Source organism: Colius striatus, chromosome 19 (assembly GCF_028858725.1).
Source record: "Colius striatus isolate bColStr4 chromosome 19, bColStr4.1.hap1, whole genome shotgun sequence".
NCBI classification, from domain to species: Eukaryota; Metazoa; Chordata; class Aves; order Coliiformes; family Coliidae; genus Colius; species Colius striatus.
Window position 1 is genome coordinate 11,603,872 of NC_084777.1, and position 20,328 is coordinate 11,624,199.

Below are 20,328 nucleotides of genomic sequence, written 5' to 3' on the forward strand. Positions count from 1 at the left end.
CGAGGCTGGGAGCAGAAATGTGGGTCAAAGCCCAGCCAAGACATGATGCTTGAGGCTTGATCCTAAACCATGGGCATGTCCTGGATTTTCCATGTGGGAATAGTCCCACTGAAATCACTTCAGTGCTTTCACAGGCAGGACCAACGTTCTGCAGTTGCAAAGTCATCAGAAAACCATTCACAGTTTAGGACAGACATTTGACCATGTGGGCTGAACTTCTGTGAAGCTCTGGACATTGTATTTCTCCGTAGCTACCTGTGGACTGTACCTTTTAGGGTTCAGCTCCTAGCAGTGCACCCTTTTGATCTGAAGATGCAGGGCTTTAGAGGACCCTTTTTAACTCAGCTGTTTGTCCCACCACAAACTCTTGGAAAGAAAATGTTGGTCCAGTTCTTGTTTTGCATGTTAGCCACCTCCTTCAAGCATTTCAGCTGCCACTGTAAGGGAATGGTGAATAATCACCTGAGCATCATTTGCACGAAGAACAACTCCCAGGCAGTGTTACCTTCTGCTTGGATGCAGGTGAGCTGCTTCCTACTTCCATCTGTCACTAACTGGTCACTTCTCTCCAGGCATCTTCTTTGTTTGCCCCAAGGAAATGAGGAATTGCAGTGTTTGGCCACTTTCCATAGCTTGACACCCTGGATGAAAGATGCTGCATGGGTGAAGAGCCCAGGTGTTGTTACACTTTGTTCTAGAGATAATGTTTTAAAGACAGGCTTTATGTGTGTGTGTTTACATACCTCTTGCCAATACTTTTGTTACCAAATCCAACTTGCTGTAAAATTTCCTGGGGAAAAACACTCAAAGGGAAGTAAAGCAAGCAGCCAGGAGCTGTTCTAGATGCGTGTCACACTCAGCAGGGGTAAGTACGGGACATGGTTGGATTTAGGGGTGGCACAGAAAAAGAGAGAGAGAGAGAAATGTGGGGCATACAGAGGCTGGGTGCAGGGCTGGGAGTTAATCAGGAAAGGAGGGAAAACACTGAATGGAACTGGGAAAGAAAAGAGAATCAGTTTGCTCTAAGGTTTTATGTGCTCAAGATGTATGAAGTGAGCTCTTTGTTGTACTCCCCTGAGAGGCTGGAAATGTTGGTCTTGCCGTCCCACCCCTGTCAGTTGCTCCCAGGAGCTGAGGGAGATGCTACTGGCAGGACTTGCAGCTGCAGGTGCTCCCAAGGGAGAGCTTTTCCTTATCTGTCTGAGATAAGGGGCTGCAGATGAAAAGAAACTAAACCCAAATAGGTTTAAAAACCTGGGAAAGAATCCCTCTTGGTCATAATGTGTCGTGATGTGCTGCCATGACCTTCTTGATGCAATACATCTGCTTTTCAGGCCTTCCACAGGCTCTTAGGAGGCTCAGGGAACTGCTCTGATGTATTTTCTACACTCTGGTTTCACAGAACCCTTCCAAGATGTCAGTAAACTTCTCGGCTCAGTGAAGCCAATAGGCTTTGTATAGCCACGATTAGGCCTGCAGCCAAGACTTGCACAGCTCCATTCGCTCTGCTTCTGAATCAAGAGTTTTGAGTTGATTGTGAAAGTTTTGAATAGACCTTAATTCTTCACAACCCAAAAAGCAGTAATATTGAAGGAGATACTCCAAAATATTCCAGCCTTCTCTGCATAATGTACCAAAATAAACATAATGAAGCCAAATCATCTCATTCTTCTGCAGAGGTCGTTCTGGAGTTCAGTGCAGCTCTTTCTGTACATGATTTGGTTGCTTACAAAAGCTTAAGAAATCTAATCCTGCTGTTAAATTAGCTGCAAATATTGTTGGGAGTTAATGAGATTGACCATAAAGCTACCTCCAGGCATCTGATTTCACCTACTGGTAATGAAGGCTGGATTTTCCCAGTGCCAGTGGCCAAGACAGCTCTCGAGAGGGCAGCTTCTGGACTTGCAGCAAATTGCTTATTGCCCATGAAGCAGAGTACAGCTCTGCTGGGGTTATGTAGGTGGTACCAGTGGAAGGTAAAGGTTCCCAAGCTCTTCTGAGCCAGCTGAATTGAATCCCAGTTGTAATCCATCAAACAGGCTCCTTGTGTGCTGCGGGCTGTGGGTATTTCAGGCTGCTGCAGCACCTGGGCAGTGGGTTGGGGCTGTCTCTAGGCAGATACTCAGACACAGGGAGATAAAACACGAGTGGTAAAGGAAACCAGATGCAATGGTTGGAACCAGATGCACAGAGGTTTCATGGAAGAAAACACAAGGGTAGAGATTTTGTTGTGCAGTTCAAAGTTCTCTCTCTCTCTCTGTGTTCAAGTGCCTCCTTCATTACAAGCCACTTGCCATCAGACTAATCTTGCTTTTCAGCGTGTTTTGCCCTTCCAACTTCTCCTGTTTGCCTGGGGAAAATCTGCTCCCTCCCAGTTTTTGCTGTTGTAATGTCTGATGTTTTCTTTCCAGTTGCCGGATTCATTATAAGGATATGTACAATTTGTTACGTGTAATTGCTCCACCCCTGGGCCTAGGGAAGAAGTGCCCTCATAGGGTGGCATACAAGGTGTGGATCTTCAGAGACTCCCTCCAGCATTTTCAGTTCTGGTTTTGTTTCTTTTTACCACCCCCACCTCCCTACCTCCCCCCTCCAAGTGCAAACGGCACAGAAAAGGAACTGTAATGTAACTAACCCTTTGCCTGAGAAAAAGGAATGATTGACTGACTGCCTCCTTTTTCCTCGATGCATCTCTTCCCCATCTACTCCCACACCCCAGCTGGCTGGAGACAGGCAGCTTTATGAGACAGTGACCCTTCCAGCTTCCATCCTGCTGGGTCGAGGTGGGAAGTGTTGGGGGAAAGTAGCGCAGCATCTGGGCACTGTCCCCTCTCTATGTACACACAGGAGAGAAATGTCATCCCAAGGTTTCTAGGCAGTAGCAAGTCCCTTTTGTTTGGCCTTCATAGCACTGTTGATCCAGGTGAATAGCCAGTGTTTGAACCCTTCCCTATCCTGAGCTGAGATCTGGGCACGGGTTCACTGGGCAGCAGCATGGCATGGTTACCCAGGCTGGGGAGGGATGAAGGGATGAGCTTCCTGCAGTGCAACAGCCAGAGATTGCCTTGGGAACAAAACTACATCCCAGGGATTGTAAGCTGTGATGGACATCCTGAAGGCTCCTGGAAAAGTGCAATGTGCCTGGGAACTGAGGTGGGGAATTAGAGACAGATCTGGCCCAGAAATCAGCAGAGGATGATGCTGGGCTGCAGTGGAGCCCCACTTACAGACAGGGATTTTCTTGTAGTGGGTGGAGAACACAAGATGAAGGAGAAGCAGAAGCAGCCAGCATGGTGCTTGCTTTTCTCTTTCGCTCCAGCCAGGTGCTTTCCACACCTGAGTGGGGATTAAGAGTTAGCAAGGATTGCAGAGAAAGCCTGAGAACCCTGTGCCTCCAGCCAGGGAGCAGGGACAGAGAGGAGAAGCCTGGGGGAAGCTGTTGCCTGTAATTACAGTCTGAGGCTCTCGGCAGCATTTGAATTAGCTCTGGCCTATAAACCCTGGGTGATATTTTAACTACATTGGTTACCAAGGACAGGAATTGATGTTTTTTGTCTCGGTGTGTTCTCCCCTTTATCCCCTCCTGTATCAGTGCTTTACCCAGGGGCTCAGGCCCATGTCAGGACAGCAAGCTGATGTGTGGGTGCCTGCTTCCATACCTGGTCTGCTTGAGAAAGGGATTTCATATGGGTGCTTGGTTGCCCTTTGGGTATAGTGGGGGTGATAATAGCGTCCTGCTTTTGCAGGGGTTAAACATTAATCACTAACATACTCAGGTCTCCTCAGATGACAGGCAGCACGGATTTACCAAAGCTAATAAGCAGGCAGCTTGCTGGGAAGACAAAATGAGATTGTCATGGTCATGCTCACACTTCCAACAGTCAGAAAAAGGCAATGCAGGAGAACTCCTTGCTCTTTCTGCACCTCTTGCTTTTTCAGGGCAGGGTTTTACTTACCACCAAGGCAGATGCCATCAGCAGTGGGCTGGCCTGAGGGCCTCTAACATGCAGGAGAGCCAGCTGTGGAAGACAACCAGTTGGCATTGGCTGGATGAAAGAAGAGCCCCATCAAATGTTGGGGAGAAACAGGTCTCCTTTCCACCAGCTTCCTGCAGGTTGAGTGCTGGGCTCTGGCTGTGTCTGACCTGAGTTCAGGCTGGAGGAGAAATTTACGCTGACTGAGGTTTTGCAGAGTGGCACCCTTGGCTTGGAGACAGAGCAATCCCAGTCTGTCCCCTGAGCAATCACATCAGTATTGGCCTTTTGCTTCCCTCATAGCCCACAGGCTGACCTGAAACCCAAACTTTATCCACTGCAGGAAAGCTGAGTATTTTCTCTTAAGTCCTGTCCCATAACTCTGCCTCCCAGCTCTCCCTGGCATGGTGAATACAGCATCTTGATTGACTGGTTTGAGGGGAGTGAGAAGGGGAAGAAGCATCTTCCTGCACCCCCTGCAAAGAGCCAGCCAAGCCCCAGCCCTCGCCACACTCTCTGCACCAGCAGGGCCAGGGGCAGCTCTGGCCACAGCCATCCCTGTGCTCGGGAGGAGACGGTGGCACGGAACCGCGGCAGCAGAGCGGAGAAGCCTTTCAGCTCACCCACCTCTTCCTGTTGGTTTTGTGTCCCCAAGAAATCTGATTAACCTGATCTCTGTTTTCTTGTCTGCTTTCCCTTCTCTCTCCTTTTCATTTGCTCCATTGTGTTGCCTTTCTCCCCATCCCCCTTCTCCCCGTTTGGTTTCCCCCCTCTCCCATCCCGGTGCGCTTTGGTTTCTGTGTCCTCTCGCTTTTGCCTCCCTCCCTCTGCCTCCCAGCGGGCGCATCAGTTACACAGACATGTATGAGATGCTGAGACACATGTCCCCACCTCTAGGCCTTGGAAAGAAATGCCCTGCTCGAGTTGCCTATAAGGTAGACCAACCCTCCCTAGAAGCTGCTGCCAAACCACCAGCTTTTTGTGCCGTGGCTGAAGTGGGTGCCGGTTTTCTGTGGCATTAGTGTTGTTCTGGACTTTTCTGGTGCTCTCTCTGCTTCCCAAGCAGACTGAATTTTGGATCTTCTGCTTTTTCTTCTTCTTCTTCTTGTAACCTTTTCTTTTTTGGTCTTTGAAATTATGGCACATCACTTTGTCTCTCTAAGTATGTCTCCACTATCAGTGTTTCTATCTCTCCTCTCTCATTCTGCATCCATTTAGGCTGATTTGGGGAGGGAGGGTGCTAATGAGCAAATTACCACACCAATATGATCCCCATTTATCTTCCTACAGCTCTTGGACTATTTGTTTTCAATAGCCCTTCAGTACCATGTTGGGTTTTTTTCCCCCCTTCTTGATTAGATTGGAGTAATTAGAGTAGGCAGTACTGTAGGAGTTAGCCATTAAACAGAGGCAACACCAGAAGGGCTCCTCAAATACCCTCATGAAGGAAATTATTTTAACAGAAAACATTTCAGACAGTAAGATGAAGAAATCACTCAAACTTATTGTTCATTCTGAAAAACTTTTTAATTGAACCAGGGAAACGTGCTGCATCCAAGAGGCTCAGGGAGGGAGCTGTGTGCTGCTCAGAGCCTGGCTGGAGGTGTGTGCAGCATGGCCACCGGCTCTGCTCTGGGGCCACACAGGCATAAAGCTCTCCCTTTGATTGCACCTCAAAAATCTTACACAGATAAAAAAGGGGATAAAAAAGATCATCTCATAGGCATTTTAACCGAGCCTTTGGGCTGGTTTTCAGTGTGTGCTGTCTCTGCGCTCCACTGCTGCAGCAGATGGATGTGCCTTCCCTGTGAGTTAGCTGCCATCTCATTTAATTCCTCTGTCTTTACAGAGCAGTTCCACAGAACTCAGGTACACCTGGATGGTTTCTTTCTGAAACACAGTCTCCTCGTGTTTTTTAAAGACCCATCTGCTAAGAAACCCCTGAGAAGTGTCTGGGTGTGACTGAACCAGGAGAGACGGGTTCAAGTCAAACAGCTCGAATCAGGGAATCACAGAATGATGGGGTTGGAAGGGACCTTTGGACATCATCCAGTCCAGAAAAGAACATTTTCTAAAAAAATACCAACTGACTTCAGATTGAGCATCTATCTGTTAGGTTTCTATTAAGCAGAGCACTTCTCTGAGCTCAGAGGTGATCAGAGTCGTTTTGCACCGTATCAAAGAGTCTCAAACTACAGAAATACAGACTCAAGACCAGACCTGATATTTTTCCCATGGTGTGAGGCTGCAGCTTGGGCTGAGCTCTCCCTGCTGTGGCTGCTGCTGAGCCTGAACCCTCACAGAGAGGCAGGTTTTGCTCCCTTCTTCCTCCACTCTCCGTGCAGCACTAGGAGCAGCACATCCACGGGGACAGATTGGTGCTGAGCATCTTCCCTGGATGGCGGCTGCATCCCCCTGCCCTTCACCCACATAGTGCCCCCCACTCCCAGAGTCACCCTTGCTGTCCTCCCACGGGTGATGGGAGCCTTGGGGAGGACGGTGCAGCCCACCCAGCCACACCAACCTCCAGCAGTGTGGAGGGACCACGACCCCCTTGTCCTGCAGCCACAGCTCAGCCGGTGCTGACAGCAGCCAGAGCTTTCTCTCTGCACCGTTTCTCTCCCTCTGAACCAAATGACTTTTTTTAAGAAACAAACACACCTTGCTGTTCTCTCTGGCAAAAGCTCTTTTGCCCCACATGTCCACCCTTTTTCTTTCCATATATATTTTTTCCCAGTCCTCTCTGCCAAAGTTTTGTGTGTCTTCCCCTGTCTTTGTCTGTGTTGCCTTCTCAGTATGTGCACACTGTCATTTCGGTTGGATTCTTCCCTCTGTGCAGCCTCCTGGGCTGCTGTCCTTCCTTTCTGCTCTTTTCTGGTTCCTCTCTCTCAACTGTTCTCCTTGGTTGGTGTGAGCAGCCTCAGCAGTTGCATGCATGTGGCTTGTTGCTTGCTGGGATGTGCATGCCTGGGGTCCTCCAGCCACGCTGCTCGGGTGCCAGGAGAGCTCTGTCCCACGCTGAGGGGGTGAGAAAAGGGTGAGGGGAGGGAATTTTAACATCTCTTCTACCCAGTCAGATGAAAAGGGGAAAGAACACCTCTTTGGCTTCAGTCTGCTGCGTTGAGGTGTGCTTATCTGTTTTCAGATGAGGGTGATGGTGGTTGTTTTTAACTCTGTTTACAGTCACGTGTTGAGGCTTTGAGGCCTCTTTAGTCTCATAGCGAAGGGCCCTGGGCTTTATGTGCTGGGCTTTATGTGCTGCTCAGTAGTAGCAATAAGGGCAGCCAGCATTGCCCTCCCCTGAGGTCAGTGGGGTCCTTGCACCACAGAGCTTTGCTTGCATTGGTAGAGAACATGGGAGAAGGAAGCGCCCATGAGGCTGCGACGTGTCTCTGGCACTGCAGTGCACCAGCCTGCAGATCGCTGCAGGAACAGCATGGGAGGAGCATCTGTTTGAGAACCTGAGGGTGTGATTCCTGGGATTGGTGTGCTGGAGGCAATAACCTAAGCCTTTCCCCACTGCTCATCAGAGTTCCTCCTTGTCTGAGGACAGGAGAAGGCAGCATTGCCAGGGCAATGGATGCCAAGCCCTGCCTGGGGTCTGCAGGGTGATGCTGGCGGCTCTTGGCTTTATCTTGTGGTTCTGTTGGTGCTGTCAAGCACAGCTTTGCACACTCTGTTTCAAGGGTGATTTGTTGGAGGGATTAGGAGGGTGCTGGCTCTCCCTTTAGCACCTCTTGATGTGGCCAAGGCTCCTGGATGTGTGATGGGGGGTGATGTCAGAGCTGGGCTGGCTCCCCATCTCATCCAGGGCTGCACTTGCCCATCACTGCCACAAGAGTTTGCAAATCTGGATTAAGTCCCTGAAGGCTAAACAAGAGTTTGATCAGCCCATTTTCTAGCTGCTCAGCCGTGCCATCCTTTCTGCACAGAGCTAGCATCTTGCCTTGCTTTTGCTGGACCAGGAGCAAGATTGCACCTCCTGAAGGCAGGATGACTGCTCCATGCAACAGATCCCATCATGTGGCAGACAGAGCCCACGGCTGGAAGGACAGAGCAGGCTGCTCTGTTGGCTGTGGCAGGGAGGAAGGCCTTGGCCAGCCCCTCTGAAGCCAACAGAAGAGTTAAATGAGAGGAGAATAACTACAACTAGGTCAGGGTGAATTATTCATAGCAAATAGTTTATTCCCCAAGCTCAGGCTGGTTTCCCACAAGCAGTGCTCCATCATCCCAGATTGGTTCATGCTTGGGGATTGTTCCCAGAGCAGTTCTTGCCCCAGGGGCTGCACAGGAGCTGCTGAGAGGATGCTCTTAACAACTCCAGTCCCTCAGGGTGCCAGCTAGTTGTACTGGACTCGTAGCTCAGTGCCAATGGTTGGACAGTGAGTGACTAAAACGTGCAGTGCAGCACTTCTGTGCAGCATTCCCTTTTCTGGGTCAGGCTGGGAACCAGCAGAAAGCCTTTTATCACAGCTTTTGACACCAGGATTACTTTTCCCCCTCTCCTGTAACACGTTCCCTGCCCGTTCAGATGTTGTCTAAGACATTTCTAAGCAGAGACCCAAAGCTGACAGAGCATCAATCCTGTCAGTTCCACTCCACACGAAGGTTTGGTTTCTCATTAGTCATGTCTGTGTTTATTTGCAGTTAAATCACCCCAAGGGGCTGTGTCTGCACCCCTCCTGCCCACACGAGGGACTGGGCACAAAGCATTGCCTCCCTAACCTGCTGTAATCAGCAACTGCCTCGTTATCTGCACAGAGTTAATTAGGAGACTCCAGAGACAATATTGCAGCTCCTGCCTCTGGGGCCTTTTTCCTGCAGAAGCAGAGAGGAGCTGCCCTCGCTGGGGAATGCTTCTGAAACTGTCTCATTAAAGGCAAGGGCTGGCTAGAGGAGGGTTCCCCCTTCCCCAGCAGCTGGGAACTGGGAGCAGGGACTCCATCTGCTGCTGGCTGCTTCTCCTCAGCTGCTCTGGGAGGAAATTGGAGAGGAAGGCAGGAAGAGGAGCAGCAGGAGGAGCAGCAGGAGGAGCAGCAGGAGGGGCAGAGAGCCCTTTCCCAACAGGTCTGGGCACCTGGGAGGGATTTTCACTTTTTTTTCCCTGCTCTCCAGTTATTAATTCACCTCCACAGCCCTTGTCTGTGGCTGGCAATTCCCAGGGCACCCCAAGGCATGGGAGCTTCTTATGGTGCAAGGAAGCATCAGAGTCCCCTGGCGTCTGCATCAGCAGGCTCCAGTGTTTTCCTTCTGGAGTCTAGAAAGATGGAAAACTATCCAAATCAGATGATTTCTTTTAATCAAGCTTTTGCATCCTGTTCCAAAGCAGGAGGAGCTGGTAAGGCATGGCCTGGGAGTGCAGCTTCAGCCAGAAGAAAGAGCAGAAACATGGGGAAGACGTTAATGTGGCTTAAAAACTGGTCACAGGCTGAACAACCAGTTCAGGTGGTTTCCAGTCGTGTTGTCCTTGCCTGTGCTGTATGAAAGTGATTGAGATTTTCCCTTCCCTCCTGCTCAGGGATGCAAATGAGAAGTTGCTGATTACTTTTTTCAAAGAGCAATTTGGGATCAACCAGAGAAATGTTCCCAGCTTCAGTTGGGTTTCAGTTCCTTTGGAGTGAGCCCTGTGGATCTGCCCTTCAAATGCAGGTGACATCCCACAGGCTGTGGCAGGACTGCAGTGTCTTGCTCTGCACATGTTGGAAGGAACAATTTTTAAGTCAAAGTTTTCTCACAGTGGTGGAGGGAATGAAGATTTCTCTGTTTTTGTCTGCAAGTTTCAGTCTTTCTGTTGCCTTTGTGGCAGGAGGAAAATGCACCAGACGATGTGCAGAGAGGTTCAGGGGTCGAGTCCCTCTGTAGCAGCCGTGACAGGATCTGGCTGTGACTCCTTGGCTCCTCAGGGTGACAACCAAACTGCCTTCTCCCCTGCCTCCTGCATGCAGGGATGTGACAAGGCTGTTTTGAATTAAAGGTGAATCAATTAATTCCTTCCCAGCTGGTTCATCTGGAGCAGAAGCTCTACCAGCAATGCAGCGGATCCATTTGAGTGACATCTTTCCTCAAGTGGAGCTTCCAAGAAAGCAGTTTACACTGGTGATGGGAAGGATCTGGGGTGGCTTGTAGCTGAAACCTGTTGGGCTTAGCTGCAGCAGCTGATAAGGCACTTCTGGCCCATTTAATGGCTTTTTTTGGCTAAGAAAAGGGCAGCTGCTGTGCCATGGTAGGTGCAATTTGCAACCCACTTTGCAATGCAAGTGCAAGGAGCAGATCAGCTGGGTGGTGACTGCTGAAGGCTTTTCCTCCCCTCCTCTCTTGATGCCTGGAACTGACTTCCAGCAACCTGCCCCTGAGGAGGACCAGGACATGTGTCCTGGCTTGGCATCCTGCTAGAGAGGGGAGAGGCAGCCAGCCCAAGCCTCCCTCTCCTGATGGTCCCCAGATGGGAGCTGTGAGACATGCCAGGACCAGCATCACCACACTCTGTTGGAAACTGCAGTGCCCTAAAGGTGCCTGCTGTGACCTCTTTGCCCAGTTTCCTGCTGGGATGGGAGAGATGCTGTAGGCCAGGCAGTGCTGAGTATTGCATGGGGAGGAGGAAAGGGACATGGTGTGGGGAGGGGCTCTTGCAGGTACTGATTGCAGCAGTCCTGCTCAGCACTTGCACATGGGTTTTGCTCCCTGCAAATGTGCATTCCCTTGGAAAATTTCTCTCAAAATCCTTTGTCCCTGACTAAAATTTAAGAGGAAAGACCTTCACAGAGCAGTGCTGTGTGTAGCTGTGATGTGGCCTTTGTTCTGTATCCATGTACTGGGGGAATTTCTTCTACAAAGTCAGCTGGGAGAACCAGAGACATCTCAGTCCCAAATTGGTTTTGGGCACTGGTGTTTGTGAGGATAGAGCTCTCCTGGGAGCAATTCTCTCTCATCTGCTTGTTCTTTGCTTCCATGCATCTTCTTTCTCTCTCCATCCCTTAACCCTCCCACTGGACTGGGATTCAGTGGGACTCTGTAAGTGGTAACTGGGTTCACATGAATTAATGAGCTGTAACTTTCTGTGGGCTGAGGGCAGAAGTCTGGATTAAAATCCTGTTTCATTTGACACCAGTGAGCAGAAAAATATGTTGTGGTGTTGCCAGCATTTGATACTGTCATTGAGTTCTACAGGGAGGAGAGCTCTGGCTTTGATTTCTCTATCTCTGAGGCTTGCCAGGCAGGGCTGATAACCCCTGGGCATGCTTTGAGATTACAATGGTTTGTGTCAGGCTTTAGGAGAGGGTTGTTACATGACTCCCTTGTCCCTGCAGCATGCAACAAGATCCAAAGATGTGTAATAAGATAAGTAAGGAGGTAGATAAGTCAGGTCTGGCTCCAGTCAGCTCACTTCTGAAGCAAACATCTTCACTGGACCAGTGCCCTGTGCCCTCCATCACACATCCACCCTGGGGGAAACGCTTTCTCCTTGGCTGGCAGAAGGTACCAGGGCTGGAGTCTCTCCAGGCACTAAAATGCCTCAGGCAGCTCAGTTCCTACCTCTGGGAAACCTGTGTTGGAGGCTTCTCTAAGCAGGGAGGCTAACCCAGTGATGGAAAGGGGAAACCTCGTCTTTATTCATCAGTCTTGGCTTGGTTTTGGGTAGGGCACAGGAACAGGTCTCCCACACTGAGCACTCTGCCCACTCTGCCTCCTGCCTCACCTGAGGTTCCAGGCAGGTCCCTGCGCCCACCGACACCTTTCCCTTCACCAGCAAAAGCTGCCTGTGAACAGAGGAGCTGCTGCACCACTTCCCCAGGCCAGCAAGGAGGATTGCACCAGCAAAGCTGAAGCTCTGAAAAACATTCCCAGCCCTTGGCATTGCACAGTATGATGGTGCCCAGAGCCAAAGCAGGGCCTGACCTTGTCTGTGCACGCTGTGAGGCTGTGGCCTGCTGCTGACGGAGCTTAAATGCCCTTAGCAACTGTTGTTAAACAAAGAGAAGGTTTCTGTACGGTGATAGGGATCAAAATAACAGCCTAAGCAGCTTTCAGGTGTGGGTGAAATTCCCTCCTGAGCAAGGGGCCAAGCTGATGCTGGTTTCACAGGCGAGGCTCAGGCCAGGGAACCTCAGGTGACGATGGAAATCAGAGGCTGGTCTGATACAGCTCTGGCCAAGGAAGCTTCTGAACAGCTTGTGAAAGCTGAGGAGCTGGGAAATCATTGGGTTGCTGAAAGAGAAGAAATCCATCCTGTAAGTGGTAACGTTATCAGCAAGGCCCAGGGCTGCTTCTCCCCATCTGCCCTCACACGCTCTGCGGCCTTAGAGCAGCCACAGCTTTCCAAAGCCATCTCAGGGACTGCTGTTTGCAAGAGTGATGAGCTTGCCATGTCAGAGGTGCTCCTGACTGGTGATGGGGAAGGATTTGCTACCAGGTCTGAAGATCTTGGAAGATCCTGAGGAACTATTCCAATGTTTGGGCAGCAAGAACATCGTTGGGGGAATGTATATCCCTGCTGGTGTTAATCCAGCCTCTTCCCCTGAGGGTAAGGGGCAGGTGGAGCTCTGTACCTCATTGACTGGAAAGAATGGAGAAGACCTTTAGAGCTCCTGGGATGCCCACAGGGAAAGGAGGTAAGGGATGGAACCCAGATGTCTCCAAGGACCTCGCACACCTTTAGCTGTGCGCAGCCAGTCCCAAACTGCCCCAGGGTACTGGAGCCACAGCCCAGGGCTCACCAGCCTTACCTTGCACTGTGCTTCAGGCTGTGTGCAAGATGCAGGATCACTCCAGAGACTGCTCAGCTCCTGAACAAAGCACTCACACGCCTCCTGTTGTCATTGCCACCAAAGTGCCTTCCTCCCATTCCACTCCCTGGCAAAGCCACCAGCACAGCTGGAAGCGACACATCCTCAGAGGGTGGATGCAAACCCTCCATCACCCTTCTGCATTCAAGGGTGCCAGGTTGCATTTGCTGCTGTTGCTTCTTTTTTGTAGAGCCAGAATATAAGTGAAGGTAACTGATGTAGGAAAGGCCTTGTGGTTATATCTCCTGAGCGTGCTTTTGTCAGGGATGATGGGTGCCAGCCACATGTCTGGAGACTGCAGATGTAGTTGGAGCAGGGTACCAGGCTCTGAAATGGTCTGAGAGCATGCAAACTGACTCTTTTTTTGGAAGATCTCCCTTTGTAGGATTGCAGTACAAATGCTGGCAAATCAGCTGTTTAACCACTACAGCCACTGTTCCAGCTCAGCCCTGCTCCTGGAAAGGAGCTGGTGTCTATATGGAATGCTCGGTGCACAAAAGGTGGACACATGATTGTAATCTGGCTGTTTCTGAGGGCTGGCAGTGGGGAGGGAAGGGTGGTGGGGGGAGGAACCCCGACCCCTGCTCACAGGTGCCTGTTTGTCTCTGCAGCGCCTGGTGCGGATGAACATGCCCATCTCAGCCGACGACCTGACCGTGCACTTCACCTCCACTCTCATGGCCCTGATCCGCACGGCCCTGGAGATCAAACTCGCCTCAGGTGAGAGGGAGCTGATGTCTGACAGCACACGTGGGCTCAAACCTCACCTTGGCATAGCATCACAGAATCATTTCAGCTGGAAGTGAAGCTGCTGCAGTGCCAGCCCTGCCCTCACCCTGCCCAGCCCAGCACTGACCCACGGCCTCAGCACCTCAGCCCCACGGCTTTGGGATCCCTCCAGGGCTGGGCACTGCCCCAGCTCCCTGGGCAGCCTGGCACAGGGGCTCACACCCCTCTCAGGGAAACAGTTCTGCCTCAGCTCCAGCCTCAACCTCCCCTGGGGCAACCTGAGCTCATTTCCCCTTGTCCTGTCATTCACTGCTGGGGAGCAGAGCCCGACCCCCAGCTCCCTGCAGCCTCCTGTCAGGGAGTGTCAGAGAGTGCTGCTGGCTGCCCTCAGCCTCCTCTTCTCCAGGCTCAACACCCCCATTCCCTCAGCCCCTCCCTTGTGCTCCAGCCCCTTCCCCAGCTCTGTGCCCGGCTCTGGCCACGCTGCAGCTCCTCAGTGTCCCTGTGGCAGTGAGTGAGGGGCCCAGCACTGACACAGCCCTGGAGCTGCAGCCTCCCCAGGGCCCAGCACAGGGGACAGTCCCTGCCCTGCTCCTGCTGCCACCCCACTGCTGATCCCAGCCAGGCTGCCACTGGCCTTCTTGCCCCCCTGGGCACGCTGCTGGCTCCTGTTCAGCCACTGGCACCAGCCCCCCCGGGGCCTTTTGCTCCAGCAGCTTTCCAGCTGCCTCAGCTTCTCCTAAGACTTGTTCTCCAGACCCTTCTCCAGCTTTATTGCTCTGTGTCCTCTGAAAATCACCAAAATCTTGCCCCAGGTGGAAATACTGTTTTCCCATTGCCTGCCTGCCAAGGAGAAGGAAGCCTTGGAGACAGACAACAAGGGAGCCCTGAGCATCAGCCTGCCTTTGGGACAGCTGTGTGCTGGCATCCTTGTTGATGAGATGTGGGGAGCTGTGGCCATCCCATTTGGGAGCCCATGGGAGAAGCTCCATGCATATGCTCATTGCTGTGTAACACACCTCATAACTATCCCAGGATGAAGGAAGAAGAGCCCTTCCTCTTCTGTTGCTGTCTGCTGGCAGTGAAACAGTGACTCCAAGTGAACTGCACTTGGCCTTGAGATACAGCTTAATTATTTAAGTGTTTAATCAGGCATTTACTTCATTTCCCAATTAAATATGGCCATGTAATAAAGCACATTGGTGGTTTCACTGGGTTGTTACATGATTTAATCAAGCTGGCTGGGTCAGAGTGAGGCATGACTGGCCAAAGCACTTTCATTTCTAATTTAAAAACAACCAGGAGGTAACAACACTCCTACAAGCAAAGGGCACAGCAGGGTTAGGATGTTGTGTTTTTCTAAGTGGTTTTAGGCCAGCCACTCAACCTCTCTGTTTTAATTACTTCCCTCATATGTTGTTCAAACCTTGTCTTTGATGCTTGGGGTGGGCACTGCTGGAAGACACAACATTTGGAGGCCAGTGGGACTTCCCTAGGGATTGACACTGAGTTTCAGACACTCATTTGTAAGGATGCATTTAGGACTGCCTGGGATTTTAGGGCCCTGCACCTTATTTTAGTAATAACCTCTAGATGAGGACACTGGGAGTTTGTGTTATTTTAGGCTTCCAGTTACCTGTCATTTAAACAGCCTTATTCAACTGAAAAGTCTTCCCTCCATGGACTTTGGCTGCACACTGGAAGGGAACCAGAGGAGAGAGCTCAGCTGATAGTGCTGGATTCTCTCTAAGGTTTATATCTGCTGTGGGTTGAGAGCTTTTGACCTGCTTTGTTGTTATGTGCTTGGTTTGAACAAGTTTCATGCACTACATTTAATTGAGTCTTTAGTGGGACTAACAGGCCCTTAATAAACCCTCCCTAATGAGTTTCTGCGTGGGAGTTCAAACCACCATGTAGCAGAGAACCTCCTCCCATTACTTTTCTCATAGAAAAATAATCTCTGTCATTTAACTGAACTACTTAATTGCCTACTGTGTGGTGCATTCATCTGGGAGCTGGCCTGTTGGCTTACAGATGCTTTAATCACTTCCCACTTGTGTATTAAGACCTCACTTTGGCCATTTGAATAATGCCACCGTGTTTGGTGCTTTGTGTTTTACCTTGTGATGCAGCTGCTGTGGGCTGATGCTTATGATACAGAACAGGGTGCTTTTGTCTCATTGCCAAAGACTTCAGGAGAAGTTGTTGGTGGAGAGGGTTTATCATCAATTGTGGTGTTGCTCATTGTCCAGCACCTCAGAGCGGGTCCTTTGCATCGCACCCAGGAGCTGCTGCTGCCTTCTGCTGCCACTAGACAGCACCCCAAAATACCAGGCACCTGCAGGGGGATGGAATAAATCTGAGCTTAAGGTTCAGCCCCAAAGAACAGCAGAGGGTGAGCTCACACACCTTTGTCATAGAGGAGGTCACCTGTGCAACATCTGCTGCAGCTGTCCCCGAGCAAAGGGAGCGGGGCAGACGCCTTCGGCTGTGCTTGCTGTGCAAAGAGTGGAACGTGCTGACAGGACGAGGGGTTTTCATGATGTGCCTCGTTCTCTGCCTTCCCTTTCTGCAGGGGGTGTCAAACAGCACCAGTGTGATGCTGAGTTGAGAAAGGAGATCTCGCTGGTTTGGCCCAACCTGTCCCAGAAGACTCTGGATTTGCTGGTGCCTCCTCACAAACGTAAGTGGTTCGTCAGCAAACACCCAGCTCCTTCCAGCCACTGAAGAAGCCCAGAGGAGGTTTCTTCCTCCTTGCCTGATCTGTCCCTGGCCCTGTCTCAGTGCAAGCTTGTGTAGAGGGTGCAGCAAGGAAACCAAGCACAGTACAGCTTCTGGGTATCCTCTCCCCAGGGTTCACAGCCCCACACCTCCATGGTCACATAAGGAGTAGGGGAGCTGAGGTCACATCTAGGAGTGGATTTCTTAATGCTGCAGTAGGTTTCCTCTACTTAGAAAAATAACTCACAGTACCAAGAAAGGACCAATGTCCTGTGTGGCCTCTCCCAGGGCTTTCTTGCAGCCATGTGCCTTACAGGGCAGAAGAGCAGTTTCTACCATCTATGCTCCAGAGAACCAGAAGAAATGTAAAGTTTGTTGAGAACTTGCAGAATCAGAAGTGTGGTGTTTTGGGGCTAAAGGCCTTTGTGTTGCTTGCTGATGTCCTGGGCAAATGTGCTGAGAAAATGGAAAGTTTGCCACTATCTTGATAGTCCCAGACAAGGGCTCTGGATTCCTGATGAATGAGAAACAGTGCAGAGCAATAAAGGCACTGTTAATTAAGAAAAATGAGGGAGCTGAGGAGGAGCAGATGAGTGGGCAGCGACTGCTTAAGTCTTTTCCTCCCCCCCTCTTGATGCTTGTATATCTGCTGCTGTAACTCTTTGCTCTACAGAACGTCCTCTGCTGTGGGGAAGGGCTGGGAGAGTAGCTGTGAGGCTGAAAAAAGACATCTGGAAAAGTGAAATACTCTTCAAATGTGTAGTAGCCCATTATGCCCTGGTTGACTGTGATTCAAAGACATAGGAATAAGGCTTCTTTGTTGATAAAAAGCCAGCTGTGGATCTGGTATTAATTTAGCAATTCCCCTGTCAGCAGTGCTTACAGTGCCACAGAGCTCTCCTGCCTGGGCTTTCTCCACACAGACTCTCTGAATGTTTGCCACAGAGAACCAGAGACAGGGCCCATGTGAAAAGCAGCAACAGGCCAAGATCTGAAGTCTGTTGTAACCTTTTCTTGGCCTTTGTTTCCCCCACGCTTTTCTGTGCCTGTTTTGCTTCGTTATTCTAACGTCACCTCTTCTTTCTCCTTGTTTCTCGTGCCCATTTGTTGTTATTTCTCGTGCTCTCTGACTCCCTTGCCCTGTCCCCCTGGATGTCTGTGCTGCATTCCCTGTGCTCTGGCAGCTGATGAGATGACCGTGGGGAAGGTCTACGCAGCGCTGATGATATTCGACTTCTACAAGCAGAATAAGAACAGCAGGGACCAGGTGCACCAGGCTCCGGGCAGCCTGTGCCAGGTACTCAGCCAAAAGTTGTCTTTCTGGGCCCTGTGTCCCTCTCAGGCCACGCTCCTGGGCAGCCCCTTCTCCAGCACTGGGCAGTTCTCATGAGAGCCACTGGCTCGTTTCATCCAGCATTGCAGTTGGGTTTTTTTCAGTAGATCTGGAAAGATCTCCCAAAAACATCAAGTGATATTTGCCAGCCTAAGTCCTGTTTTCAGAAGTGGCCCAGAGACTGGAGAACACCACAAGGTTCACTGGGACACCAGAGAGTTATTGAAAGCTGATGATGGTTTGGCTATAAAATGTTTAAGTTACTTTTGAAAACAGGAATTGTTCAAAATCCTTTTGGCTCCAGCAAGGGGGGAGATTTTTACTATTTCTTGAAAACATTTCCACACAACAGGCTTGGGATTGAAACCTCAATGGATTCTGATGGCACAAGTAGCTGTTGATTGCAGGATGACCATCCAGCTCAACTCCAGCACGCTTGGTCTGTCTCTCAGATGGGAGGCTGCAGCAGCTCCAGTGTCATAGAATCACAGCATGGTGGGGTTGGAAGGGACCTTTAGAGTTCATCCAGTCCAACCCCCTGCAGAAGCAGGTTCACCTAGATCAGGTCACACAGGAACGTGTCCAGGTGGGTCTTGAAGAGCTCCAGGGAAGGAGCCTCCAGCCCCTCCCTGGGCAGCCTGGGCCAGGGCTCCCTCACTCCAACACTGACACAGTTTTTCCTTGTGTTCCAATGGAACTGTTTGTGTTCCAGCTTCATCCCACCACCCCTTGAATCACAACAAGCCACCTGAATCCCAGGAGAATGCTTTGTCAGAGGGAGAATTGCAGCACAACTTTGTGTTGTGCAAAGCTGAGGGCAGCAAGTGTCCCTCAGAGCTTCCGACAGCCACGGGAAGGCCGGGGTGTGCTTTCTGCCGGGCTGGTCTCTCAGGGCGTCAAAATGGACTTGTTGTGACCCAGGCAAAGCACTGTACAGCCCATCCTTTCCAGGCACAGCCTGGAACAACATCTGACAACCTCTCCCTGTGCTTCGCAGCCTGGGCCCGTGTCACTCTTCCACCCCCTGAAGGCCACTCTGGAGCAAACGCAGCCCACGGCCTTCAGCAACGCCAAGGCCTTCCTGCGCCAGAAGAGCTCGGCCTCGCTCAACAACGGCGGCACGCTGTGAGTACCCCTGGGGCCTCCCCACAGAGCCCTGAGCAGGGAAGGACACAATGGCTGTACATCCCGGCCACTGCTGCTTCAGCTGCTCTGGAGGGGAAAACCAGCAGCTCCTTCACACCACGGCTGGGACCGTCTCCCACCTCCGCGTGGCTCTGCCTCCCCTGCAGTTATCACGTGGTGGATTCTCTAGAGCTGCATGTTTTCTTAGTGGTCTCCTCTGAATCTTAATTGGAGAGCTTTCTGCTGTGCCTAGTTGTGAGTTTGCCTGCAGGAATCTGGGGTCATTGCAAAGGAACCAAACAAGCCCTGACCCACTGGCCACCGCTGCGGTGAGTTTTGGGGAGTCAGCAGGTCCTTGGGAATGAAGTTGGTTGGTAACAGCAAGAGCTTCTTGAGACTTTCCAGGACAGAATCTGTCTCTTTCTCTCTGGGCTAAATAATACCACCACACAGAGTTTCCCAAACAGTGATCCCTAATCAGTTCTGCGTTTCCTGCTCTTCGTGTGGCTTTCCTCTGGGTCACAAGCACTTTGGATTTTTAGTGGTAAACATCTGAAGTTTAAACATCCCAAATAACCCCGATGGGGAAAACCAACAAAAGACTCAACAGTGAAGCTCAAGGCCACCTGTACCACTGTACATCCAGCATCCATGGTCACAGATGTGTTTGACCAGTGTCTACTTGGTCTTGCATATGTAATTTTCCTCCTCTCCATTCACCAGACCTTAAGCTGCTGAAATTGTTTTACTTAGTTACTGGAAAAAGAAAGCAATGGCTGGTTTGGTTTCCTTGTTGGTTGTAGGATCTTCAGGCTGCATGGGAAGTGGCCCTGGCAAAACCTGGGGCACCTTACAGCTTCACCAGCAGCTGTGCCTGTCCTGAAACCAGTTTCACAGTGATTCACAGTGATTCACCTTCATTACAGCTCAGTGCAATTTATTTGCAAAAGAGATAATCTTTCTTTAACTCTTTTCCTTCTGACAGGCCAGCCCCAGAGGGTGGGATCAAAGAGTCCAGTTCTTGGGGGACTCAACGCACCCAGGACGTGTTTTATGAAACCAGGACACCAGCTTTTGAACGAGGCCACTCAGAAGAAATCCCCATTGAACGGGTGAGCAAACAGGGTGCAGATGTGAGGACAGGGTGAAATGCAGTAGACAGTAGATCTGCCTCTTGAGGAAAGCATTCTCCTGTCTCTTACAACCCCGAGTTTGCTTGAACATTATGGAGAAACCTCAAATCTGGTACTTCTACATCTGAGAGCTGCACATGTGGCATTGTGTCTGCTATTAGAGGTTACTTAGGGTTATGTCTTCCTGGTTATCCCACTGCCATCAGCATACAGACTCAGGTGAGAGGTTACACAGGTCACAGCTGGGGCTCATTGCCATGGCTGGTGACAGAGCTTGGCCCACTGTTGTCCAAGACAGCACTATAGACACGGTAACCTGGGTGCTCCACAGCTCTTTATTTATCTTTCCCATACATAGAATCACAGAATCACAGCTGGAAAAGACCTTTAAGATCATCGAGTCCAACCCCTCCCCTCACACTGCCAGGCCCATCACTAAGCTAAACCATATGCCTCAGTGTTTATCTGTGTGTCTTTTGAGTACCTCCAGGGCTGGGCACTGCCCCAGCTCCCTGGGCAGCCTGGCACAT

The 20,328-nt window shown here is 50.8% G+C and overlaps 1 protein-coding gene across 1 annotated transcript in view; it reads left to right on the top strand.

Moving 5' to 3' along the window:
- Positions 1 to 20,328, top strand: part of CACNA1B (calcium voltage-gated channel subunit alpha1 B) — a 324,587-nt gene that overhangs the window by 291,554 nt on the left and 12,705 nt on the right. Inside the window, exons 39-44 of the mRNA XM_062011331.1 lie at positions 2,412 to 2,508; positions 13,369 to 13,477; positions 16,062 to 16,169; positions 17,392 to 17,504; positions 18,538 to 18,665; positions 19,651 to 19,777. Coding sequence (XP_061867315.1) covers positions 2,412 to 2,508; positions 13,369 to 13,477; positions 16,062 to 16,169; positions 17,392 to 17,504; positions 18,538 to 18,665; positions 19,651 to 19,777 — 682 coding nt within the window. The remainder of the gene's footprint in view (positions 1 to 2,411; positions 2,509 to 13,368; positions 13,478 to 16,061; positions 16,170 to 17,391; positions 17,505 to 18,537; positions 18,666 to 19,650; positions 19,778 to 20,328) is intronic.